The 22,163-nt window shown below is 44.5% G+C and overlaps 1 protein-coding gene across 1 annotated transcript in view; it reads left to right on the top strand.

Annotated features, from left to right (window-relative positions):
- Positions 1-21,760, top strand: part of GPC4 (glypican 4) — a 69,346-nt gene extending 47,586 nt beyond the window's left edge. Inside the window, exons 4-9 of the mRNA XM_055818120.1 lie at positions 9,008-9,173; positions 14,983-15,113; positions 15,317-15,463; positions 15,886-16,022; positions 18,235-18,410; positions 19,372-21,760. Of these exons, the coding sequence (XP_055674095.1) occupies positions 9,008-9,173; positions 14,983-15,113; positions 15,317-15,463; positions 15,886-16,022; positions 18,235-18,410; positions 19,372-19,580 (966 nt within the window). The 3' untranslated portion in view covers positions 19,581-21,760. The remainder of the gene's footprint in view (positions 1-9,007; positions 9,174-14,982; positions 15,114-15,316; positions 15,464-15,885; positions 16,023-18,234; positions 18,411-19,371) is intronic.
- The last annotated feature ends 403 nt before the right edge of the window (positions 21,761-22,163 follow it).

Below are 22,163 nucleotides of genomic sequence, written 5' to 3'. Positions count from 1 at the left end.
ATGGGGTTTTCAGTGCTGGAGAGAGCAGATTAAGTATTTGGGTGGGAGGTCCGTCTGTTAAGCTCCAGTATGGTTTTCGGGAATGTGCAATCACTTGATAGGCAGTAAACGTGCATGGGTGAGGGATCGTGTTTATGCTCCATCTGCTCAGAATTCATCAAATCGTCTCCAGACTTGACACGGGACCACGAGGGCTACAGTCCCCGCATCTGTTATGAATCAGAGTCATGAACCCAAGGTGGCATCGTGATTTCTCTTTCCCTTTTGAAGATCCTTGAGTGTAGAGTTGCCTTCAACCCTAGAATTAATTGCTCGAGTGTGGAAGGTTACCCAGAGACGCACTCAGCTGCAAAAATAGCTCACACACCGTGGACGATCACAGTTACTGCACTTTCCACTTCACTTTCACAAGTTGCACTGGAAATCGTGCAACAGAGACACTTTTCCAAGCAGCAGCAAAACTCCCTGCTGCTGGTCACCTAAGCTTTAGTTGCGGCAGTAGAAGGAATAATAATCTTCTATTAATTGTGAGTTCTAGTCTGATTCAGTGGAAATTTAACATCATGTTTCTGCAAGACACAATGGGAAATTCTGTATGTGAGTTTAAAAGCTGATGTGTTTATGCCTGCTGCTTTGTGGTTGTGTTTTGGGGCATCCCACATTACATATAGATTAGCCTGGCTTTGCTGAGCTCTGTATAATGACTCTATTGACTCTGCTTTCTTATTATTTTTACTCAGGAGTTATAGTGGGATGACTGCTTATACCAGGGATTAACTTGAGGGATAAATCTTCTATTCTTCTTTATGAAAAAATGTCCTAAGTAATGCAAATTAGTTTTACTTTTAATGTGTTTTGTAACAAGGAAGTTAAAAATGCTTAATTGAAAATCTTCAGGAGGAGAAATACAAACTACTGCAAGACCCAGCTGCTTTTTACTTTCCTGGGGTGCTCTGAGGAGAGCAAAGAGCACTTTATGGTAGAATGGTCTTGATGTTTTTTTAATGATCCTATATATTTTTACATCTTCACTAGGGAGATGCATTTAAAAAGGTATTGTTCTTGCATGAGTTTGGAAGTAAAGGGGGAAAGGAAGAGGAAATATTGAAAAGCTGTGAGTATGCTTGATTTCTGAGCCAGAATTCTAGGAAATAACTTTGAATTTGACCTTGGAAGAAGCAGAAGCTGTGTGCTGCTGCCCAAACACACAACAGTGAGAAAGCTGTATGGTTTTGAGAGAAAGCACAGACTTTTGCAAACTGCATTTAAATGCCATGGTTTTGATGCTCAAGTCTTCACCCCTCAAATTCCCTCCTTTGGAATGAAAAAGTAGAAAATTCTCCAAATCTGTCCTGAACAGCAGGTCTGAGAAGAAAACCTAGGATGCTAGAGATGTCCTGCATCTGAGGTGGGCTGCAAGGGGCTGGGGGCCTCCAGTGCTTCCCTCTGCCATCTGCTGACACGTGGTGCTTTCTCTCTGACCTTCCTGCCCCTGCCTTTGGGAGACGGAAATATCTCCATCCCCTAATCGCTCACTTGCTACTTGGCCCTCGACAAGCACTAAAATCAGCCGGGTTAAATTGCTGCCAGCAGTGACATTTCCTGCCCCAGTCAGGGGTGGAAAAAAGGAACAAATACAAGCCAGAGCCCAGAGTGACTGAAAAAGGATGAGAACCTGCAACTGGGCAGTTCTCAAGCTGCAGAGATGTTCCCTTAATTAGTTAACATGTGATTAGATCCCAGCCTGGTCGAGGGTCATGACACCTTTGAGAGCAAAGTGCCCAGGGGCTTGCTGAGGGCAGGTCAACTATAGGTATGGGGTGGAGGTCCCTGTTGAGGGGGGAGAAGAAGGTGAAGTCGAGGATTGAGCCCCCTGACAGCATTTTGTAGGGTCAGGAGGAGCCTGCTTGACCCACGGGCTGGGAGGGGAGGTCAGCAGCGGAGGAGTGTGAAGGGTGAAGTGTGCAGCCACTTGACATCAAATCCCTGCGTTTGTGTCACTGTGTCTCTGCAGAGTTGTGAATGGGGACATGCAGATGGGACCTCCTGCAGTTGCAGTGGTGGTGAGAATTTTCTGCAGCCCCCCAGGAGATTGATGATGATGAACTGTTGTTTTGGGATTCTTTTACCACTTTTGCCCTTGTGTCTGATGGTGTGAGGAACTGCTGGGAGCTCTGGAGACTCCCAAATCGCCTCCCCGATGGGCGTTTGCGTGCTTGGGGAGCCACATGAGGTGCAACCAAAGCAGCAGGGCCATTGGAAAAGGGGCTTGCAGCCCAGCCATGGGAAACGTGGAAAGATGACAACTTCAAAGTTGTATGCAAGAAAGAGCGTTTAATTTCGAAGCACAAATATGAGCTGTATGAAATAATGCACAGCTTCATATGAAGAATACACCTACCTCCTCTGCTGTCCTCAAGAGACATTAACAGCTGAGAGGAAGCTGCTGGAGATGTTCGCAGTGGGTGGAGAAGGCTCGGCTTCCTTGGTATCAGCATTTCTTCCCTAATAAATTGTGATGATAGCAGCCAAGGAGGGCATGTTCTTCAAAGCGTTTATGGTGGATGGTTGCAGCGGGGACAGGTGATTGCCTTCCCACAGCTGTTCCAAAGCTGGAGTGAGAGCCCGGTGGCTTTTTTTAACCTCTTTTGCTCTGAGCTGCCTCATCTTTACTCAGGCTTCTATGGAGCACAAGTTGAAGCTCTGAACCTGCATAAACCAACCTATTGCTGGCCTGTGTGAGCTCCCTTACCTCCGGCTGCATCTCCTGAACTGTGGCTCCTACCCTTCTTGGCATGGATGCTGCATGTGGACCAGACATTAGCTTAGGAAACGCGGTGACGAAAATAATGAAACAAGAATTAAGGCCTGTATCATCAAAAACATAAGGGCGCTGAGCTCCCATTTCATTAAAAATAGTGCCCCTATTAATTACCTTTTGAGGCTCTAAAAGTTTAGGCAGAGAGCAAAGGTCCAGTCTCCCTTTGTGCAGTCTTTGCCCTTGGTTTGACTTGAAGGGGAATGTGACCTTAATCCTTCTTCAGGAAGAAGTTCATATCCCTGTATCCCATGAAGCTGGGCAGCCTTCAGACAAGAGGAGAACCCTCCCAGGGAAGTGACAATAAATGAAATGTGTTGCTTGCGTGCACTGAGGGGAGATGGGGTGCAGATCATGCTGCTTCATGGGCAACTGAGGAAGAGCCGAGGAGCCCTTTCAGTGTTGCGGAGGGACCTCCAAAGAAGCAGCACTGTCCAGGCAGCAAGTTGCAAGCTGTGAGGCCAGACCAAGGGGCTGCCGTACATAAGGATGTTGCCTTCCGTGTGCCAAGGGCAAACATCAATGCAGAAAACAATACCAAGCACTTCTCCATATCAAAGATGACCCTGAGAAGACCTGCCAAGAATGTGGCTGCATCTGCCTCTGCTCCCGTGATCTGAGGGTCTGCACTAGGCATAGCCTTCAAAGCATGCTCGAGCAGCAATCGTCACGGATTTGACAGGCTGAGGGTGCACATGGATGTGACGGTGGGTTTGGAGCTGATGGCATCATGCAGGAGTGTTTCAGTCCACTGGTTTGGGTTTTGGGGTATTTTTTTGTTTGTTTTTTTCAGGGTTTTTTTCTTTCTTTGCCTTGCCCTGCGCTGTATTTTCAACATTAGCAGCAGAACCGATGTGAGGGATAACTAAGGAAGTTTTTGGGTATAGCTACCAAGATGAAATGTTCTCGCTGTTTTGCTCATTAAAGCAAACAAAACACTTCTAAAAATCTGCTGTGTCTCTGGGTCAAGGAAAGGCAGGTGCTGCGGAGACCAAGCTTTGTGTGAAAGGCACATTGGTCCTGAGGACACGGAGTGCAGAAGATGCTAATGCTGCCATCACTCCATAAGCGTTCAGTTGAAGAGGCATCCACTTGGCACCCTGGGGTCCCCTCTGCCCTGTGCGGGCTGGGAGTGCCAATGGGGAGGACAAGCACGCAGTGCTTCTGTTTGACTTCTTAATATTAAGACTGAGCTGTTTGAGTGACTGGTGGTGTGATTCTTGGGAGCTCTGCTGTTCCTCTCTGGCAGTGTCACATCTGGGTGGGGTTGGGGGGAGGTAAAGCAAGCTGTAAGTAGGGAGTAGAGCATAAGTGTAGTCTTGAAATTTTCCTTGCCCAAGATAAAGCTGCAGCAGACACTGCCATGGGTAGCAAATACTGACAAGGCACAGAGCTGTGCAGTTCCCAAATATCACTCCTAAATGTGCTCCCTTGTGCAAGACCTCGGAGGCTCAACTTTGTGGTTGAACCAGATGCTTTCTAAATTATTTGTGTGCTAGCACTGGGCCAGCAAAAATTGGTTAAATGTGTAGTGAATTCCAGAACACTTTCATTGGAATATTTGGGGTGGGGAAGCAAACCATGAGCCTCCGGAGTGATTCTCTGCTTCACAATGAGCTGAATGTCTGGACTGGCACGGGCCAGGATGATGCTCTTGCACAACACTGAGGGAAGGAAAAAGTGATACAAGTAAGGCTGTGTTGGTCCCAAAAATAGGTGACACTTCACTTGTCTAAATTGGCTGCTCACCTGGAACATCCCACAGTCCTTCAGTCAGCTTTGGAATTACTTTAAGTCATGAAATCATCTTTCCATGTCACTGGGAAGTTACTCCTTCAGTATTCCTTATGCAGTATTGCATATATATGCCCTAATGCATTTTTTTCTCCAAAGAAAACACAGTATAAATCAAAAGTAATTTTACTGCATTTACTTTCAAATTGTTGGATTTTTATGTTTTCTGGTGGCTGTGCTGCTGGCATGGCAACACTGTTGTTGCGCAAGCTTGGAAAATAAGAAAGCCTGAGTTATCAGTGTTATTATAAATAGTTATTAAAGCTGACAGGATTTTAAATATTGTTATTAACATTCTTAATGTTAACTTGAGGGTAGAGTGAGAGAATAGAATGTGGCTCTGGCTGTCTGGCAGCTGGTGGGAGCTCCCCGCAGGACCATCCATGGCTGGAGCTCTGTCATCCTTCATCCTTCCTCAGCTATTCCTTGCCTTTGGAAAGAGGGGGAAAAGAAGCTGGTTGCTTCTTTGAGTTTTTATCTGCTTGCACAGATTGGTTTATCTTGAGTTTTGGCGGCTTTGTGGTAGGCTGTTAACAAGGCGTTTCACTTGATAGGTGTGTACTTCAGTGGTGTAGTTTCTACCAGATGTATGCATCCAGATGTAATTGCCAACAAGCTGGAAAAGGCTAAGGATGTAAGGCAGTTTCCCTTATATGAAAATGAAGCAGGATGGGTATGACAAGGTACCAACTAAAACTAGATTTTATTATACCAAGAGCATGTCTTTTTTACAAGAACGTGATTGTACCTTCAACAGTCAATGGAATTTGGGGGGCTATTTCAACAAACGTGATATGAAGCATTTGAATTAAGCCCAGAATTGTTTGCTTTTCACTTAATTTTTGTGAATTGTGTGTGAATCTGTATTTTTAAGGAGCAAGTTCAATACGAATGTGAAGATTGGTGCCAAAACACATCTGTTAGCAGCTTTTAATCTTCACGTTTGACAAAGCATATAGATATGGACAAATTGTAATTTACATGATGAAACCACAGGGTGATGGATTGCTGCAGTGGTGTGGAACGCCACGGAAAGGAAATAAATTTCACAAGATAAAAGGAAGGGGTTGGAGTGCATTTACTTCTATTAGAAGTTTTTACAGGGTATGAGCACTATAGCGTAGTACTACCTGGGCTCAAATCTACTAGAGTAAATCCTCTTCAGCAAATAAAGCTTTCTGCTTTATTAGAAAGGAGATTATTTGGTTTTGAGGGTCATTCTAGAGTAGAGTTTGAATGAACTTGGATTGCTTTCCAAGATAAACACAACCCCAGAACAAAGCATATCTGGGTTTACGGTTACATACAATGGTGTTTTAAGAGCTTGCACCTGGCGTGGCAGAGTGAACATTAAAAGCTTGTGAAGAATTGCCAGTGCAACATATGGCACATCCCACTGACAGATCCAGAGTTGGTCTGGACTGGGTATGGGCCCCTTGCCAGGGGTTAAGGTTCTCATTGCTGCCATACACAGCAGTTAAGCATTTATCACTGTTGTAATGAGGTGTAATTGCTCATAATCTTCCACGACACTCTCTTGGAGGTGATCTGTGTTTGTGCCTTCCTGTTGCTTTCTGACACCATAAAATGTCAGATCTGGACTGATGAATTTCCCCTCTTTGTCTTCCTCTTCACCTGCAACTATATTGCAAACTAACATCATCTCTGTGGGTTACGTCCATTGCTAGTTAGGGCTCGGTTTGGCAGTCGCTGCAGGCTGGGGTTTGTCTTTTCTTTGTCCCCTTTGCCATCACCCTGTGCTCAGCTCTGTAGGGCTCAGAGCTGCAAACCTATGCAGGCAAGGAAGCAAAACCCCCTTTGCTTTTAAAATCATCCTGGGTCTTTGTTCAAAGGACCTAATCCGACTGACCATCCCAAGTTGTCTGCCGTGGAACGTGGGAAAGCGGCTTCAGTTTCCTATGCATCTGCTGGGATTCATAAAGATCAACCCCTATGAAATATCAAAGCCAGGGGATGCTGCAGGATTGCAGTCGCAAGCGGGGAACCTAAGATGGGAAGCTGCCTCCTGGGTCACTGCTGGGCAGGTGATTTTGTGCAACACGCTGCCATGCAATCCCGTGCCATGCATGATGGGGCTGGGAAGTATCCTGCTCCTTGTCCCACTTCAAACTGCTCTAGTACCTGGCTGGTGCTGTCAGCATTTTCATAATTTTCTTCCTGAGGAGGATGCAGAGCACTTCTTTGAGGGCCAGTAGTGCTAGGATAGCCAGGATTTACTGATAAGCCTCAGGACTAGGCGTGGAGGTCCTGGCATCTACCACCAAATGACATAAAGGGATGTTTATCAGAGAAACTGCTAAACTGGGGCATCCTTCAGAGCTCTGTCTCTGGGTGCGAGATGTTATTTAGTTCTTTTCCCCCCCCGCGCGCGCAACTTTTTGTTATGCAAGGACTGCGCCATCTGGATGGCAGATGATACCTTTACATTTGTCTGCTTTCAGTTTTCTAACTATAAATCATCTGATCTGGCTGGTTTCTGTTGCTTGAGTTCTTCCAGTGTTTGAACTAGCTCTGCTTTAAAGCCATGCTGCCCCAATAGGGAGCTTTCTGCTGGGGCTCCTGCTGCTTCTTCCAAATATAAATATATATATATATATGCACCCTGAAACGTCTGAATCTGATTCCCCCCACCCACAAACAGCTTTCTACATTGTCTCCTTTTGCTCAGCCAAACGGGCTCTTTGTGGACAAAAGAGGGGTAAAGCGATGTCTGAACAAACGTTGTTGGCCAGCCAAAATCCAACGCTGAGTTCCATCAACTGCAGAAAATTGTCTTGTCTTTCTAAGTTTCCTTGCCTACTGAAGAGAAACTGTGATCTTTCTGGAGTTGTCAGAAACACAACAGATTTTTATCTGTCATCTTTTTTCATAAGAAAAGAGGGTTTAAGAATCTGCTGATGATATAGCAAAGCCAGCCTGATTATGTAGTGGTGTTTTTGTTTTCTGGTTTGTTTCTGTTAAAATCTGTTGCCTCTTCGTTTCATGTGCTGCCAACTAGTTGATTGTGTTCAGTTTCTCCATAGCCCTTGTGCTGAGATGGGATTCACAATAGTAAGGTCCTCAGCGTACATGTGGTACCAGGTCTTCCTCGTGTATGTTCATTGCCATTCAGTCCTGTCACCCTTTTTGCCATGAGGTGTGGAGGCCATCCACATCTCCAGCCACTCGTACTGAATGACATAATGACTTCTTCCTCGGGGCTGTGTGTGTGTCTCCTTCAGCACGGTCTTGGATCATAACGTATTGAGAGCACTCGCCATAAACACCTTACAAGAAGTCTCAAGTGCATTGCTTAAAACACCAGAGACCACTTCTATTTTGTCCGTGTATCTCTGATCATATCTTAATTTTCCTTTTTCACGTGTGGCTAATTAACACTTAAACTTGCTCTTGAGGGAGCTTCTCTGTTCAGTGCTTTAGGTGGACCCACCATGTGGTCGGTGCTAGTATGTGATGCTGGAGTGAATGCTCCTCAGACCGGCTGGGTGGAAATGGTTTCAATGAATGTTTTGAAGCTGGGCCAGAGAGTGAATCAAACATGAATGACCATGAGTCACTTTGGAAAATAGCCCTGTCAAGGGCTCGGGGTGTGGGGGGGTGACGTGCCTGCTGCAGATAGCTCTGCTTGCTTGCGCGCCCAGCAGTTGCACATTGGCTTCGAGGGTCCTCCCAGCTTGTCCCTAGCAGTGGGGCTGTGGCTGCCACCTCCTTCAGGTGTGGGGAACAGTGTTATTTAGCATGATGAGTGCTGAGTATAAATGAACCTGGGTATCTGTCATGTAAATGCTGTGTTGCAGGAGTTGAATAGAAGATAAAGGAGCCAGTCTCTGCCGGAGAGCCCTGCTGTGCAATTGTCTGGGAAGAGCTGAGCCGGGGCTCCGCAGAGGAGGAGGGCATGCTCATGGCGGGTTTGGTGCAGGGATAGCGGCACAGGTCTCATCTCATCCGTTTTTTTCCCCAAGAAATCCTGGCATCGTTGTCTTCAGTGTGTGTTTGCAGCAGAGCTTGGGTAGTGCAGCCTTGCAGTTATGCCTTTTGGCTTGGTTTCTTTTTACTGCCTTCCCTGAGCTCGAGTGCTGCGTGTTCCCTCAGGGCTCCTGTCCTTGCAGCCCAAATACGCAAGGTGTATTGCAGTGCAGATAATGTTTTGCAGAGATGGGGACTGTCTGTGCCCCCTGGAGTGGCATGTATACCCAGGAGGTGAGCCAGGCTTCTTCATCTGCTCCTCGGATCCCTGGATCACATAAGTGGGGAGCTCTGTTGCATCTCCTCTGCACAGCTCTGTCCCCACCCACCCTGGGGTAAATACGTGAAGTTTTTTGCTTCAGTGACAGAGGGCTAATTTTCTTCTTTCTCTTTTTTTCCCTTTTAAAGGTGAACCCCACACCGCAGGGTACGCGAGCACTGCTGAAAATGATGTACTGCCCACATTGCCGAGGTCTGGTATCGGTGAAGCCTTGTTACAACTACTGCTTTAACGTCATGAGAGGCTGCTTGGCCAACCAAGGGGACTTGGATGCCGAGTGGAATATCTTTATGGGTAAGGCAACAGGGGTTAAAACTGCATGAGTATATATTGATACTGCATCCCTCACCTGAACAGTTTTTGTGAGTGGCTGTGCTGAGCTGTAGCAGGTTTTTGATGGGTATGTTTTACTTCCACATCTCTGTATACGGCACACCTTTTGCGGTTCACGTTAGTTTCTAAATGAATAAGACTTCTGTCGTGCTTGTGACCTCTGCTGCAGCGAGCTTTAGGAGGGTGGAGGTGCAGTGTGCTTGTAGGCTTGGGGTGTCTCCTCTTGCTGGACCAAACATGTATGCAAATGTTTTTTCCATACTACTCATTATACATCGTTGTCACCATACAGCTGTCCTTCCTTGAAGCCAGTTTTTTTGCTCAGCAGCCTGGGAGTCTCCTTGCCAGCCGTGGTGACCTTTGGGAAAAGCTGTAGGCCTCTATTTTACATTCAAAAATTGAATGGGACATGTGTCTGAATCTGTTCTTAAACAGCTCATTTGGTGCTTGGCCACCGTTGTTTTGAGATGTTGGTAGGCCTTACGTGGTGCTCTGCAAGTGTTTTCACCATCCTGTTCCTCCTGTTTGTTTTGTCTCTTATCTGCTCATGAACATTGTTATTTGATACATGAAATTTAGACTGAGATGTTAAATTCTACCTTGGGTCAAGGCTCAGCAGAATTGGTGATGCATCATGTTTTGGGGGCACAGGCAATAGGCAATGTTTAATGTTTTCATTTGTGCTCCTTTTCCAGAAGGCTTGATTTATCTCTGAATGAGCATCCTTTGGGAGCAGTCATTTCACTCCAGTTGATGTGTGATGAAGTGCACATGTAAAGTATCTGCCGCTACTGACAAGGCTGCAGTACTCTTCCCATCCCACTCATGGAAGAAAAAGACTGTTAGAAAGAAAAGATTTCCCTTTACTAAGCCGTGAGATTAAAAAAAGGAAACTTGCTGGTAATTGGCATTTCAAGCTAGATTTAAATCTTAGAACTTGTTTTCTCATGTTTTGTGCACTGGCTTTTCACTTCGTTGCCCATGCCGACTGGATGTGTGCAGGGTATTATTTTCAGAAGGCATTTTTTTGCCTGTGTATTCCATATAGGGAGTTAAATGTGACATTAAATTTGGTTTCCAAGTCATTCTCTGGGAGGCTGACACCCCTCACCCCCCCCATTCCTCCCAGCCGTCTTTCTCATGAGAATATTAAGTATTTCAGCTACAATTGTTGCTGAAATAGCTCAAAGCCAGGAGACTTGCAAACATCTAGTCCAAGTAGAAAAGAGGAATCCCATGAAAGGGAAGGGCATAATGCCAGAAAACAGACAAAAGCACAAGCAGCTAATTGCTGTAGGTGGTATGCAGCTAAAAACGAACCTCAGGGGAAGCTGGCGAGCCCTGTCACACAAGACTGATCAGGGACTGCATACAATAATTAAGATTATTAAACAAGACAAAATAAATAAATGTGATTCTAGGTTGGAAGCAAAGCTTTCTTCTTGCAGTGCTTCCTCCCCAAGGGGCTTCTTGCTTGCTCATTACTTAAGTATGGTATTAAGCATTGTTACATTTATTGGCAGTATTTACTTGGTTCTTGCGCTCTGGGTTGATTCGTGCAGTGGAGTGTGTATACTGAAAACTTCAGTTGTGCTTTTTTAGATGGTTTAATACCTGAACAGGTGCTGGTTATGTTCCAGATTTTGGTTTCTATTGCAATTTGCCACTTGAGGCAAATTAAATTAAATAGATCTGGTGTTTGGGGCAGGGCATGTGTCACAAATACAACCTGCATGTGTGTACAAAGGTTTAAATAAATAAATAAACAAACAAACAAAATAAAAAAATCCTACACACACACACACACACACACCCCCCCATAAAAATCAGCCCACCTGCATGGGGTCAATGCTGTTTTGCATTGTGGGTTTAAATTATGTCAAAACTTAAGTTTTATGTTATGACAATTACTTATTACATGTGAAAACCAGATTTTGAACCTAGCAAAATAATTTAAAGATAGGTAAATGGGAGAACTTGCAACAAATGTTGCAAGTATATATGAATTTGGGTGCATGTGCATATGAAATATGCATGTGCATGTGTTAATGGGTCTATATATAAGTCAGTTATGTAAAGCATTTCCAAACTGGGATGTAAAGTTTGTCAGGTTTTCAAGACAAGACTTTATACTTCCTTACTTCTGCAAAGTACCTTTTAAAGTTGTGGTATATGAAATAATGACTGAATTACCCTCTTTTCTTCCATTCAACTATCTGAATTATTTCACCCTCTATTCCTGGCACAATTGTACACCAATTAGACTTTGTTTCAAACAAGCTCTTCGGGGGGAGTTAGAGCTTTCCTGAATGAACAGTGTTAATCTCCAGTGCCTTTTCATAATTCCTGCCCCCCCTTCCAAAGGTTCACTCTGCTCAGAGATGTCAAATTTAGGTTCCATACACATATCTGGAGTACTACTTTGTGTGCAAAGAATTTTTTTCCCCTTAAGAAAAAAAAAAAGAAGAAAAGATTGTTGTTGATGAATGGTCAAGGTCTTCCCCCTCTTTCCCTCCCCTTTTAAATCAGATCTTGGGGTTAAGACTGAAAACTGCCTTTTGTTCTTCAAGTCAGACAGTGAGGCTGAAGATGTGGGTTTCTGATTATTGGTGGCACAATGCGAAAGAATTGCTTTCCTTCATGAGAGTGAGGTGCTTTGTCGCCAAGGATTGTCTCAATGCCAGTAGCAAGGACAAATGTATGCAGGAGGAAAAGGGTCTTTAAGTGATGGCCTATATGGTGTGGGTTGGGGTTCCCCCCCCCCCCCCCCCCCACCCCACCCCCCGCCAAATCCACTTCTGTCTCCCCATCACAGGGAGGAGAGACAGTCTTTGTCGTGCTGTGTATTTGTAATAAGTGCCCAGGGTACATTTTTCACTCTGCCAGACTTTTTTTTGGTGACGCAGATCTGAGCCACCTCACCGTGGTTTATAAATATCAATTATTTTGCACCACAGCTGGGGCAAAATAATTGATATTTATAATCAGCTTGTCTCTCCCAGAAGTGGGAAGTCTTTTTGGGAGATGAATTGTACTGAAGCTTCATTTCTGGTGTCAGTGCAGCGTGCCTCCCCTCTCGACGCGCAGTGATGCTAGCGTTATCTTGAACCCCAGCCAACCTTATTAATGTCAAACGTGGCTGCCAGAGGGAATCGCTGCTCACCACAACTGCTGGTGGGGACACCAGCCAGCTCCTGGTGGGAGGTAAAAGTTTTTGCAGGATGTTTCCAAAATCAAAATTGTGGATGAGGTAGAGCCACCCACCCCCCCCTCCCTTCTAAATTTTAATAAAAGTTTATTTCGTTTAGTGCTCCTTGCCAGTATCAATCCCAGCTCCTGAAGAGCTCCAGTTGAATATATTTTCCAAGGGCAATTATTACTTTCCTTATCTTTTCTCGCCAGCTTTGGCAGCTCTGCTGGAGGCCGAATGCATTTTCTCTATCGGCAGTCAAAGCGGAGGCTGCATTCCTGGGCTGTGATACATGTAACGCCATGGCACCCCTGCTAACAAAGGACCCAATTCGCTCTACATTCCCATGGTCTTGTGGATGGCCTGCCCGGCTCAAAGTTTACAAAGACGCCAAACAGCCAGAAGAATTGGGGTTTATGTTTCCTTTCAGTCTTTCACAAACACTTTATTGATCTGCGGCCTTTCCTGGCCACTCAGAGAATTAAGTAGTTACAAAATGGAATGATTTTTTTTTTTAAACTATGCATTTTGTGTGTTTTATTATCTGTCTATTCATAATATTTTTATTTGAAATGAGCGGCTTCCTGCAAACTGCACTGGGATGTTCTTTATGCACGTGAAAAACCCCAAAAGCTTTGACAATGATGAACACATTTAAGTTGTGCTCCACTTGTTTACAAAAGTCTCCATTTGGTAGCACATCAAAAGCATTTTTCTCCCCTCCGGCACAATGGTATATTCATGCTAGCGGTCATTACTCAGAGATTTGAAGCATCACTTTATTGGAGCCCACCACAATACAGTCTAAGACTCTTTGTTTCATTTGTTATTACCTTCTTCTTTTCCTTTTTTTTTTTTTTTTTTTTTTTTTTTTTAAAATGTGTTTAGTTCAGACCTACGGCTAAATTCCAGCCATGCCCTGCAACAGCTCCATCATTGATGCTGGTGGTGTGTGCTTGCGGGGCGAGTGGCTTTCCTGGGGGCTCCAGCTCCTCCCAGGGTTCACTCCTTAAACACCACCAGCACCTTAGTGGAGCTCTGTGAGTCCTAGCTGACACGGTTTTTAGGATGGATTGATCAACTGATAGACCGTTAACTAACACCCAGCAAATCTCTAGGATACTGAGTTGTCTTGAAAAAAATGGATTTACAGGGTAGGAAAGCACCTGCAGTTTAAGTGGGGGTTTTGGTGTAGGGCGATTTTTTTATTATTTTTATTACTATTTATTAATGTTACAATAAAAATTTAAGTACAAGTAGATTGGTTATATAGTTGTCGTCAGCTTGTGGATTTTTTTAGTGTAGTTTAACATGACTTGGGTGCTCAGGCAGAGGTATTACTAAATTGTTCAGTATGTGGGATATCTTTATAGGGCTTTAACAGGTTAACTGGAGCCCACAGAAGTTCTCTGCTTGTTGGAAGTACCTTCTTGTGCTTAGGAGAAAGGTGAATGTCATGAGAAACACTTTTCATGAGATATTAATAGACTGACTGTGAAATGCCCATTTCTCCTTCTCAGAAGGGAACAAGCCTATTTTGGGAGTGGGGAGGAGCTCTTCGGGAGACTATTTTACCTCTGGGCCAGTGGGGCCCTTGTGCCCTGGCCTTCCATGTCACAAGGCTAGGAAAAAAACACAACTGGGAAATCAGTTTATGGCAGAGTGTCATGAAGTGACGCAGAAGAGGAGGCCATCAAACGGAGTGCTTTTGGGTTGAGGGACCACAGTGAAAACTAAATAAAGGTTGTGATGGGTGAGAAGAGACAAGTGCTGAGCACCAGGTGTGTACCTGGAGGCACCTTTTAGGGGAGAACCAGAGAGAAGGCTTAAATTCAATGCAGGGTGAAGGCCTTTGTGCCAATAATAACTTCTCAGAAGAAGTGCTGGATGTTCAGTAGCTGCTGTGTTTAATGATGTATTTGGTGAAGATGTGCATGTCTGCACAGGAGGAGTGACCCCATGTCGGCTGAGGGACTTTTCCATCTCCCCTTGCCTGGAAATGTGCCAAATATTAGTGCACAGCGTTTACCCTGGTCTCATGCAGTCTCCCTTGTGCAGATTGTCCATGTAATGGCAGAAGGTGCGACCCCTTGGCTTCCCAATGCACGACAAAGCCTGTAGCCTTCCGTAAGGGAGAGATGGTAGCAGTGATCATCTTGTGCCCTTTTGCATTGGTGTCTTGTATTCAGGACCAGCCTGAGGAAGCCAGTGGATTTGAAAGCAGTCTTGAAAAACAAATGACACAAGGCAACTTTTAATAAACAGGCACGGAGAGGAGAGTGTTAGTAATGCTCGTTCTAATGGGAGGAGCTGATTACAGGCTGCCTGCTGGCAGGCTGCGATGGCTCTCCCTCATTTAATGTGGTGTTTGATGTATATGAGCCCATGGCTCGATGCTGGCAGCCTGTACGTGCCTGGTGAAGCTGTAGGCTCTGGGAACAGCAAAATGTTTCCTGGAGATGTGTGCTGGTCAGAAGCGGTGTTGCAGTGGGTAATGGCTGTGTGCTCAATCTGTTATCCTTGTTACTGTTACTCCTGAAGCGCCACCATTAAAAGCCTTTGTTTCTTTCTTTGTGTTAGATTCGATGCTGCTGGTAGCAGAGAGGCTAGAGGGTCCTTTCAATATCGAGTCCGTCATGGACCCCATTGATGTGAAAATTTCAGATGCGATCATGAACATGCAGGAGAACAGCATGCAGGTGTCTCAGAAGGTAAAAGGGCCGAGAAGACACTGAGGCTTTATTTATCCAACGTGTTTTGTTTTCACACTCTTGTCAATGTTTTTTCTTTGATGCTTTTTCAAGTAGGTATATAAAGCTGACGTATTATTTTGGGCAGGGACTGGGTTGGAGCCTGGAGAAGGGAGGCTCTTGTGACCTCCCATTTCATAAAACCCTTTCCTCCTCTTGTGTAGGTTTTCCAAGGATGTGGCCAGCCAAAAACGCTTGCCCAGGGCCGGACTGCTCGCTCTGTCTCTGAAAGCGGTTTCAGCGCTCGTTTCAGACCCTACAACCCGGAGGAGCGGCCAACTACAGCGGCCGGCACGAGCTTGGACCGACTGGTGAGTGCCTGATCCTGCTAGTGCTGCACAGGCGCTTTGCACCCATGTGCCATAGCATATAATTTTCCATTTGTAATTTATAGGGTTTCTTAATATTCCTTGGCTGTCTTAAACTCTCTGAGGGGTGTAATCTGCCCATGGCTCTAGACATGAATTACCTCAACACTTCTGTGTTAGAAAAGTGCCTGTGTTTAAGGCTTGGCTTATGAGTAATATGTGTGTGAGGAGCCATGTTTAATTTTGTATTAAAAAAGTAAATCAACCATCAAAACACGCAGCCTGAAGATCTGGCCTATACACATCTGTTGTGATAAAAAATACCTTTCCAGCTTCACTTTTAATGAGTGGTATTCTGGATTATGTGCCGTGTTTCTTTTTTTGTTTGGTTTTTTTTTGGTTTTTTTTTTTGTTTTACTTAATAGGTTACTGATGTGAAAGAGAAGTTGAAGCAAGCCAAAAAATTTTGGTCATCTCTCCCTGGCAACATTTGCAATGATGAAAAGATGTCTGTAGGCACAGTCAATGAGAACGAGTGCTGGAATGGGAGCGCCAAGAGCAGGTTTGGCGAAGTTTGGCCACCCCCAGTTAACTCTTTCCCCCTCACCCCAGCCTTTCCTGGCCCACTGGCCCCTCTCCCCAAGTGTTCTTCTCCTACAGGAGTGATCCCAGCTCCCCCAAGACAGGTTGCTGCTATTACCCCTTTGTTTTTTGTAGGTGGGAGAGCTTGAACACAAAGCTAAAGGGTTGTTCAAACTCTGCGTAGTGGTTTGTTTTAAAGGAGGGAACTGAGACTAGATATGCAGATATGGCATCTCTCCTTGGATTTAAACCTCTTACTGGTTGCGTACGGGTTTTTGGAGGCAATTTGTACAAAATCTTGTATCATGGGCACAGGGTAGGGATGATTGTGGTGTCTGACAGAGCTGTGGCCCCAGTGCCCCCAGCTGGTGTTTCTACCAGAAGCTGTTGCTGGGCTCCCTGTTGAGCAAGAGCAGGGGAGATGGAGGCTGGTGAAAGGTCCTCTTCTCCACTGCTGAGGTCAGTGACACAAGGGGGCCCGTGGTTTTCTTGCATGCTTTTTGTGGAAAAATACTTACAAAGCTTTTTTTCCCCCTCTTTTCTTTCTTGTGAGGAAGAAATTGCCAACATATGAATAAGCCAAAGGTTTTCTGTCATATTGTTTGTGTAACTAACCTTTGTTTTGGAAATAGAAGTTTCTTTTTTTTGTTTGCTTACTAAGGAAATAAGCAAAATCGAAGATGTTCCATTAAGAAAAAAAAAACAAAAAACAACCAAGACAGTCTACCAGGGTTTTCAGCAGTTTTTCTAAGTAATAGTAGTTTTTACCTTTGTTATTTTTGGGGCACAGGGCAAAGCCGTACTGCATAAATTTTGTGCTGTTTTGTGTGCGCGCCTTTAACTTCGTCTCACTTGGCCGGGGTGATGGTTTAGGTGTCTCTGACAAGAAATGACTCAGTCCTCTTCAGGTTTTGTTTATCAGCAGCACGTACAGGGCTTTCCACAGCAGATTTCCCCAGTGCGCACAGGGGCCAGCACCAGTAAGGAGGGGAGATGGAGACTCTGCAGCACTGGGCAAGGAGACAAAGGGGAGGCTGGATATCTTATATTTTGCTTTGTTGTTAGTATTTTCTCTGTGGCTCCAATAAGCTAAAAGTTCAGTGGTTTCTCTGACTTCTTTGAAACATACAATATTGATCACAAATAGTAACAAAACCAATAATAATAATAAAGCCTTCCATATATAGGACAGGATTTGAGCATGCCCTTCATATGTATGCTTATATCTCGCTGCCTGGTCTCAAGGGTCAGTAGGTTGTGCTAAAGGCTTTTTTCTCGTGATACTGACATTGGCATCATAACTAAGAAAAGCAATGCTTTCTTCAGTTAAACAATGATTTATTTTTTTTTTTTTTTTTTTGCTTGTCAAGTCAGGTAATTGGAGGAGAGAAAAAATTGTTATATCCCTGCTCTGTAAGGTGATACTCCAAATACCTGTTTCAGGAGATGTATTCTGTTGGGGTTTGTTGCTCAGTCTCTTTTAAACCCAGAGGCTGTATGTGTATTCAGTTCTGAGCATGCACACCTCCTCAGGCTGAGCAGCTCGTCTCTTCTCTGCTTCAATGCATGGGGTTATGTTATCTCATCTTCAACATCACAGATGTTTCTCCTGCTGGGGTTATTAGGGAAATTGCATCTCATGTCTGCGTGGTGGGAAGTACGCATTTAATACCCCAGCTTGATGGTTAAGGTGCATTATGCAAAGCCAGAATGACACTCTTGGCTCCAACAGTTACTATAGGTTTCTCTGGGATAACTATGGCCCCAAAGGTTGTTTTCCTGGAAGTGTCATCTAACTGGGCATCGAGGCACCTAGGCATCTCAGCAGCTTGTTTTTCTCTGTTGCCTGCAGTGAGCTGATTTATGCCGTTGTAAGTTATTATTACTATAAGCCCTAGACATTCCTTCACTTTTCAGGTTGGGGAGAAAATCCTTACCCTGTGCCGCAAAGGCAGGGGAATGTGAAAACAATGTTTAATTCCACATGCTGCTCAGATTGCAGGGAGGGGAGATGGGGTAAGAAGCTGGAGAAGGGCTCCATGAGGGTTATTATGTGGGAAGATCGTGTTGGGCTCAGAGTATCTCCCAGGTTGGAACAAAGGTGGCATCACCAAGTTCCCACACTGTTGCCCATCGGTGTGGGACCCTGCCAAGCTGCAGCTCTGGTACCAGCAGGAGTGGTTTCTTTTCAGGTATGACTTTGCGGTGACTGGAAACGGCCTAGCAAGTCAAGTGAATAACCCGGAGGTAGAAGTTGATATTACCAAACCAGACATGGTGATTCGCCGGCAAATCATGGCTCTGCGGGTGATGACCAACAAGCTGAAGAATGCGTACAGTGGGAACGATGTCGACTTCATTGACATAAGTATGTGTGCTCCCGTTTGCCTTTTTCTTTAATTGCATTTCATGCTAACACAAGAGTAGCTGGTTAAGCTTCAGCTGTGGGTAAAGCATGTTGGTAAAGAGGGTGGGAAACAGCATCTCCAACAGGCTGTGTGAGGAGGCTTGTTTCCATTGAATCATAGAATGATTAGGGTTGGAAAGGACCTTTAATGATCATCTAGCCCAACCCCTGCAATAAGCAGGGACGTCTTCGCCTAGATCAGGTTGCTCAGAGCCCCATCCAGGCTGACTTTGAATGTTTCCAGGGATGGGGCATCTACCACCTCTCTGGGCAACCTCTTCCAGCGTTTCACCGCTCTCACGCTAAAGAATTTCTTCTTTATATCTAGCCTGAATCTACCCTCTTTTAGTTTAAACCAATACCCCTTATACCTATCGCTACAAACCCTACTAAAAAGCCTGTCCCCATCTTTCTTATAAGTCTCCTTTAAGTACTGAAAGACTGCAATAAGGTTTCCCTGGAGCCTTGTCTTCTCCAGGCCGAACAATCCCAAATCTCTTAGCTTGTCCTGATAGGAGAGGTGATCCAGCCCGCTGACCATTTTCCTCGTCCTCCTCTGGACTTGCTCCAACAGGTCCGTGTCTTTCCCGTACTGAGGACTCCGGAGCTGGAGGCAGTGCTTAGCTGGGGTCTCACCAGTGCAGAGGGGCAGAACCACCTCCCTCACCTTGCTGGCCATGGCTCTTTTTGGGAGCCCAGGCTCTGGTTGGCTTTCTGGGCCATGAGCACACGTTGCCAGCTCACGGATGGGTGCGATGGACGGCACGCCGAAGCCACATTAACCAGAGGACCTGGGCTTCTGTTGCGTAAATGTTGAAACATCCATGCGCTTGCTTTCCTCGCTGCCCCCGCTGCCTTCTGCGAGCGAAGCTTGGTGCTGCAGGTGGCAGAGGAGGACAGTGCGTGTGTTTGTCTCCCACAGGTGAGGAGAGCAGCGGGGAGGAGAGCGGCAGTGGCTGCGAGCTCCAGCAGTGCTCCTCAGAGTTCGAATTCAATGCCACCGAAGTCACTGGGAACTCCAACAAGAGTGATAAGAACGTGAACACTTCTGCCGCTACCAGGAGCGGTTTATCACAAGCAGCCTTGCTCCTTAGCATTTTGTTCTTGGCCATGCAAAGACAATGGAGATAATTGTGCAGCGTAGGTGGGGGGGGGGGAAAGACTTTTAATTATCAAAGTTAGAAGGCACCTGCTTTCACTTTTATACCATCTAGGGACATTGCTTTTTAAGTTAATGGACAACAGTGTACAGTTTTTACTACGTTGCCACTGGTTTTAAGATACTGATGTATTTTTTTTTTTCCCTTGCTATTCTGGGAATAACAGGAATGGACAGGGGCTACCAGTCTGTCCCGTTCACCAAGAATCCATATTAGAGGTGGATAACAAAAATGTATATACAAGCCTGTAGTTAGCTCTGCATTTGTGTCTTTATGACTTTTTTCTTTTCTTTTTTTTTCCTTTTTTTCTTTTTTTTTCTTTTTTTTTTTTTTTTTTTACTATATTTCTTATGAAAACAAAACAAAAAAAAAAAACCAGGGTCTTCTTTTGGCCTGTAACAAGTATGTGTTTCTGAAATGAGAAATATCTGTACAGAAGCAGGTTTTATTTATCATGTTATCTTATGGGGGAAAAAAATAATTGCCCAACAAGCAGAAAACATGTTTCATGTAGTTAACTTCCCATTTATCCACATTATGTTAGTTGCCTTATCTGGAAAGAAGTGGAAGTAATTTGTCTTTATTACGTGGTGAAACAGAAGGTGAAGGCAGAGCTGGTCGGTGTGCCAAGTGCCCTGTTTGCATAGGGCGTTAATGCGAGGAGCAGGTTGTACTTTCTTTACAGGAGGTTTGGTTAAATTGGAAGAGTCTACAGAGAATTCCAGTTCCGCAGGCGCTAAGAAGAGCTGTCGTTTGTTCCCCGGGATCCTTGCAATTAGCTGTAACCTGTAGGTCAGTTCCCGACGTCCATCCCCCGTGGGAATAAGGCATTAAACTTGTTCGGTTGGAAGCAACGTGTCGTCTCGCAGATCCGAATGCCAACATGTGTCTTGTCTGCAAATTTGTTAAGATGAATGTTGGATTGATTTTTTAAAATTTGTTTTTAAGGAATACTCGGGCAAGGGGGAGGCGGGGGGGTGCCGAGTTTGTTCTTGCAAGAGTTCTGTTTTCTCTCTGATGGGGGGGCAAAAGGGAAGGAGCAGGCGGGCAGTGCCCCGCGGCACCGTTGCAGGCAGGTCGGAGTAGGAGCAGTCAGGAGCTGGCAGGGCTGAAGATGTCTCTTTTTCAGTGTATTTGGTCTCCTGGGAGCTGATGGCCAGCGACTGTAGCTTTTAGGCACTACCTGAGACACCTTCCTCTCTACCTGTGCTTTTGTAGTTGGAACAGTTTTGTGGTGAACAGCAACTCATTAATAAAAGAAATGTATATTTTTAAGAAAAGAGATTAAATAATTTTTAAAAGAGTTTAGGGAAAACAAAGTCTTTGGAAAGACTCAAAATTATTCTGCATGTCTCCTCCTGCTTTAGGTAGCCTTTAGGTCTGGCTGGATACTGGGATCCAGCTGGGAGAGCAATCCAGAGAGAGAGGGTTTGCTGTATTCCACCCTTGTGTTGTAAGGATAATTTTCTATTTTTATATTGAAGCATTAATTACTTGTTAGCTCAGGGTCAGCGTTATATTCAACTTTTATTTTCACACCAAGTTTCTGCAAAGCTATAAAGACGGAGTATTCTTGGCTGGTATAAACAATCCTGGAGGCTTAATTTTACTAGAAGTAGCCAGTTATTTATTAAAACATGATGTTAGTAGAGTTAGGGATATTCTGGCTAGATTATTTTTCTTTAGAAAATAAATCATGGAACCATAAAGTTGAAAAAGTTATAAATTTATGTGTGGGAAAAAATGGATTGTAAATAGCTAAGTTGCTTTGCAAGGAATTGGAAAATGTGCTGATACTTAGAAACTACCTCAGTTCTGAGGAATTTCCTTTCTAGCTTTGAGTGCTATTACATTTACTTGGTAGAAGTGAATCTGGTCTCCAATATGTAGCTGAAAGAGTTATCCCTATAGACCTTGTTAGATTGTTTTTAATTTAGAGGGTTGAACTACATCCAGCTGTTTTCTTTCAGCTAAGTTCCCTAACAAAGAGAATTTCTGAATTAAATATTGCTGATGGTTTCCATGACTTTTCCTGATTTGTTTGGTTTCATGGCATTTTCTGATTGCCCTTTAATTATTTAAATGGTTCTAGCCATTTGAATTTTAATCCTGAAATAAACAAACCTTAGATGCACTACCATTGTAAATATATCGCAGTAAGGTCTGACTGGATAACCCTTCTGGCTTATACCCAGCTGGCAGGCCGGCAAAGTTAAATGAGGAGAAAAAAAATAAAATTAAACTTCTTCAGAGCTCAGAGAGTGGTGGAACAAAAGCCCTGTGTTCAGAGGGGCTGACTTCTCCAACATCTCCCTTCTTGGCATAAGTGTTCATATGTAAGAAAGTTGCTTGTAAATTCTCCTGCTTTTGAGCGTTACTGCTCAGAAAAAAACGTTTTTGAATTTATATTTATCGTTTTACAGCTAATTATTATTCCTTAGTTTGGTACAAGCCACCAATGCAAAGACCTGTGGTGAGTTTTAAGTGTGTCCAGTTGACTTTGTTAATAGCACAACAATCCTCCGCTATATAAAGGACAGATTTGTCACCTGGG

Source organism: Falco peregrinus, chromosome 13 (assembly GCF_023634155.1).
Source record: "Falco peregrinus isolate bFalPer1 chromosome 13, bFalPer1.pri, whole genome shotgun sequence".
NCBI lineage: Eukaryota > Metazoa > Chordata > Aves > Falconiformes > Falconidae > Falco > Falco peregrinus.
This window is presented reverse-complemented; position numbering and strand designations above follow the sequence as displayed.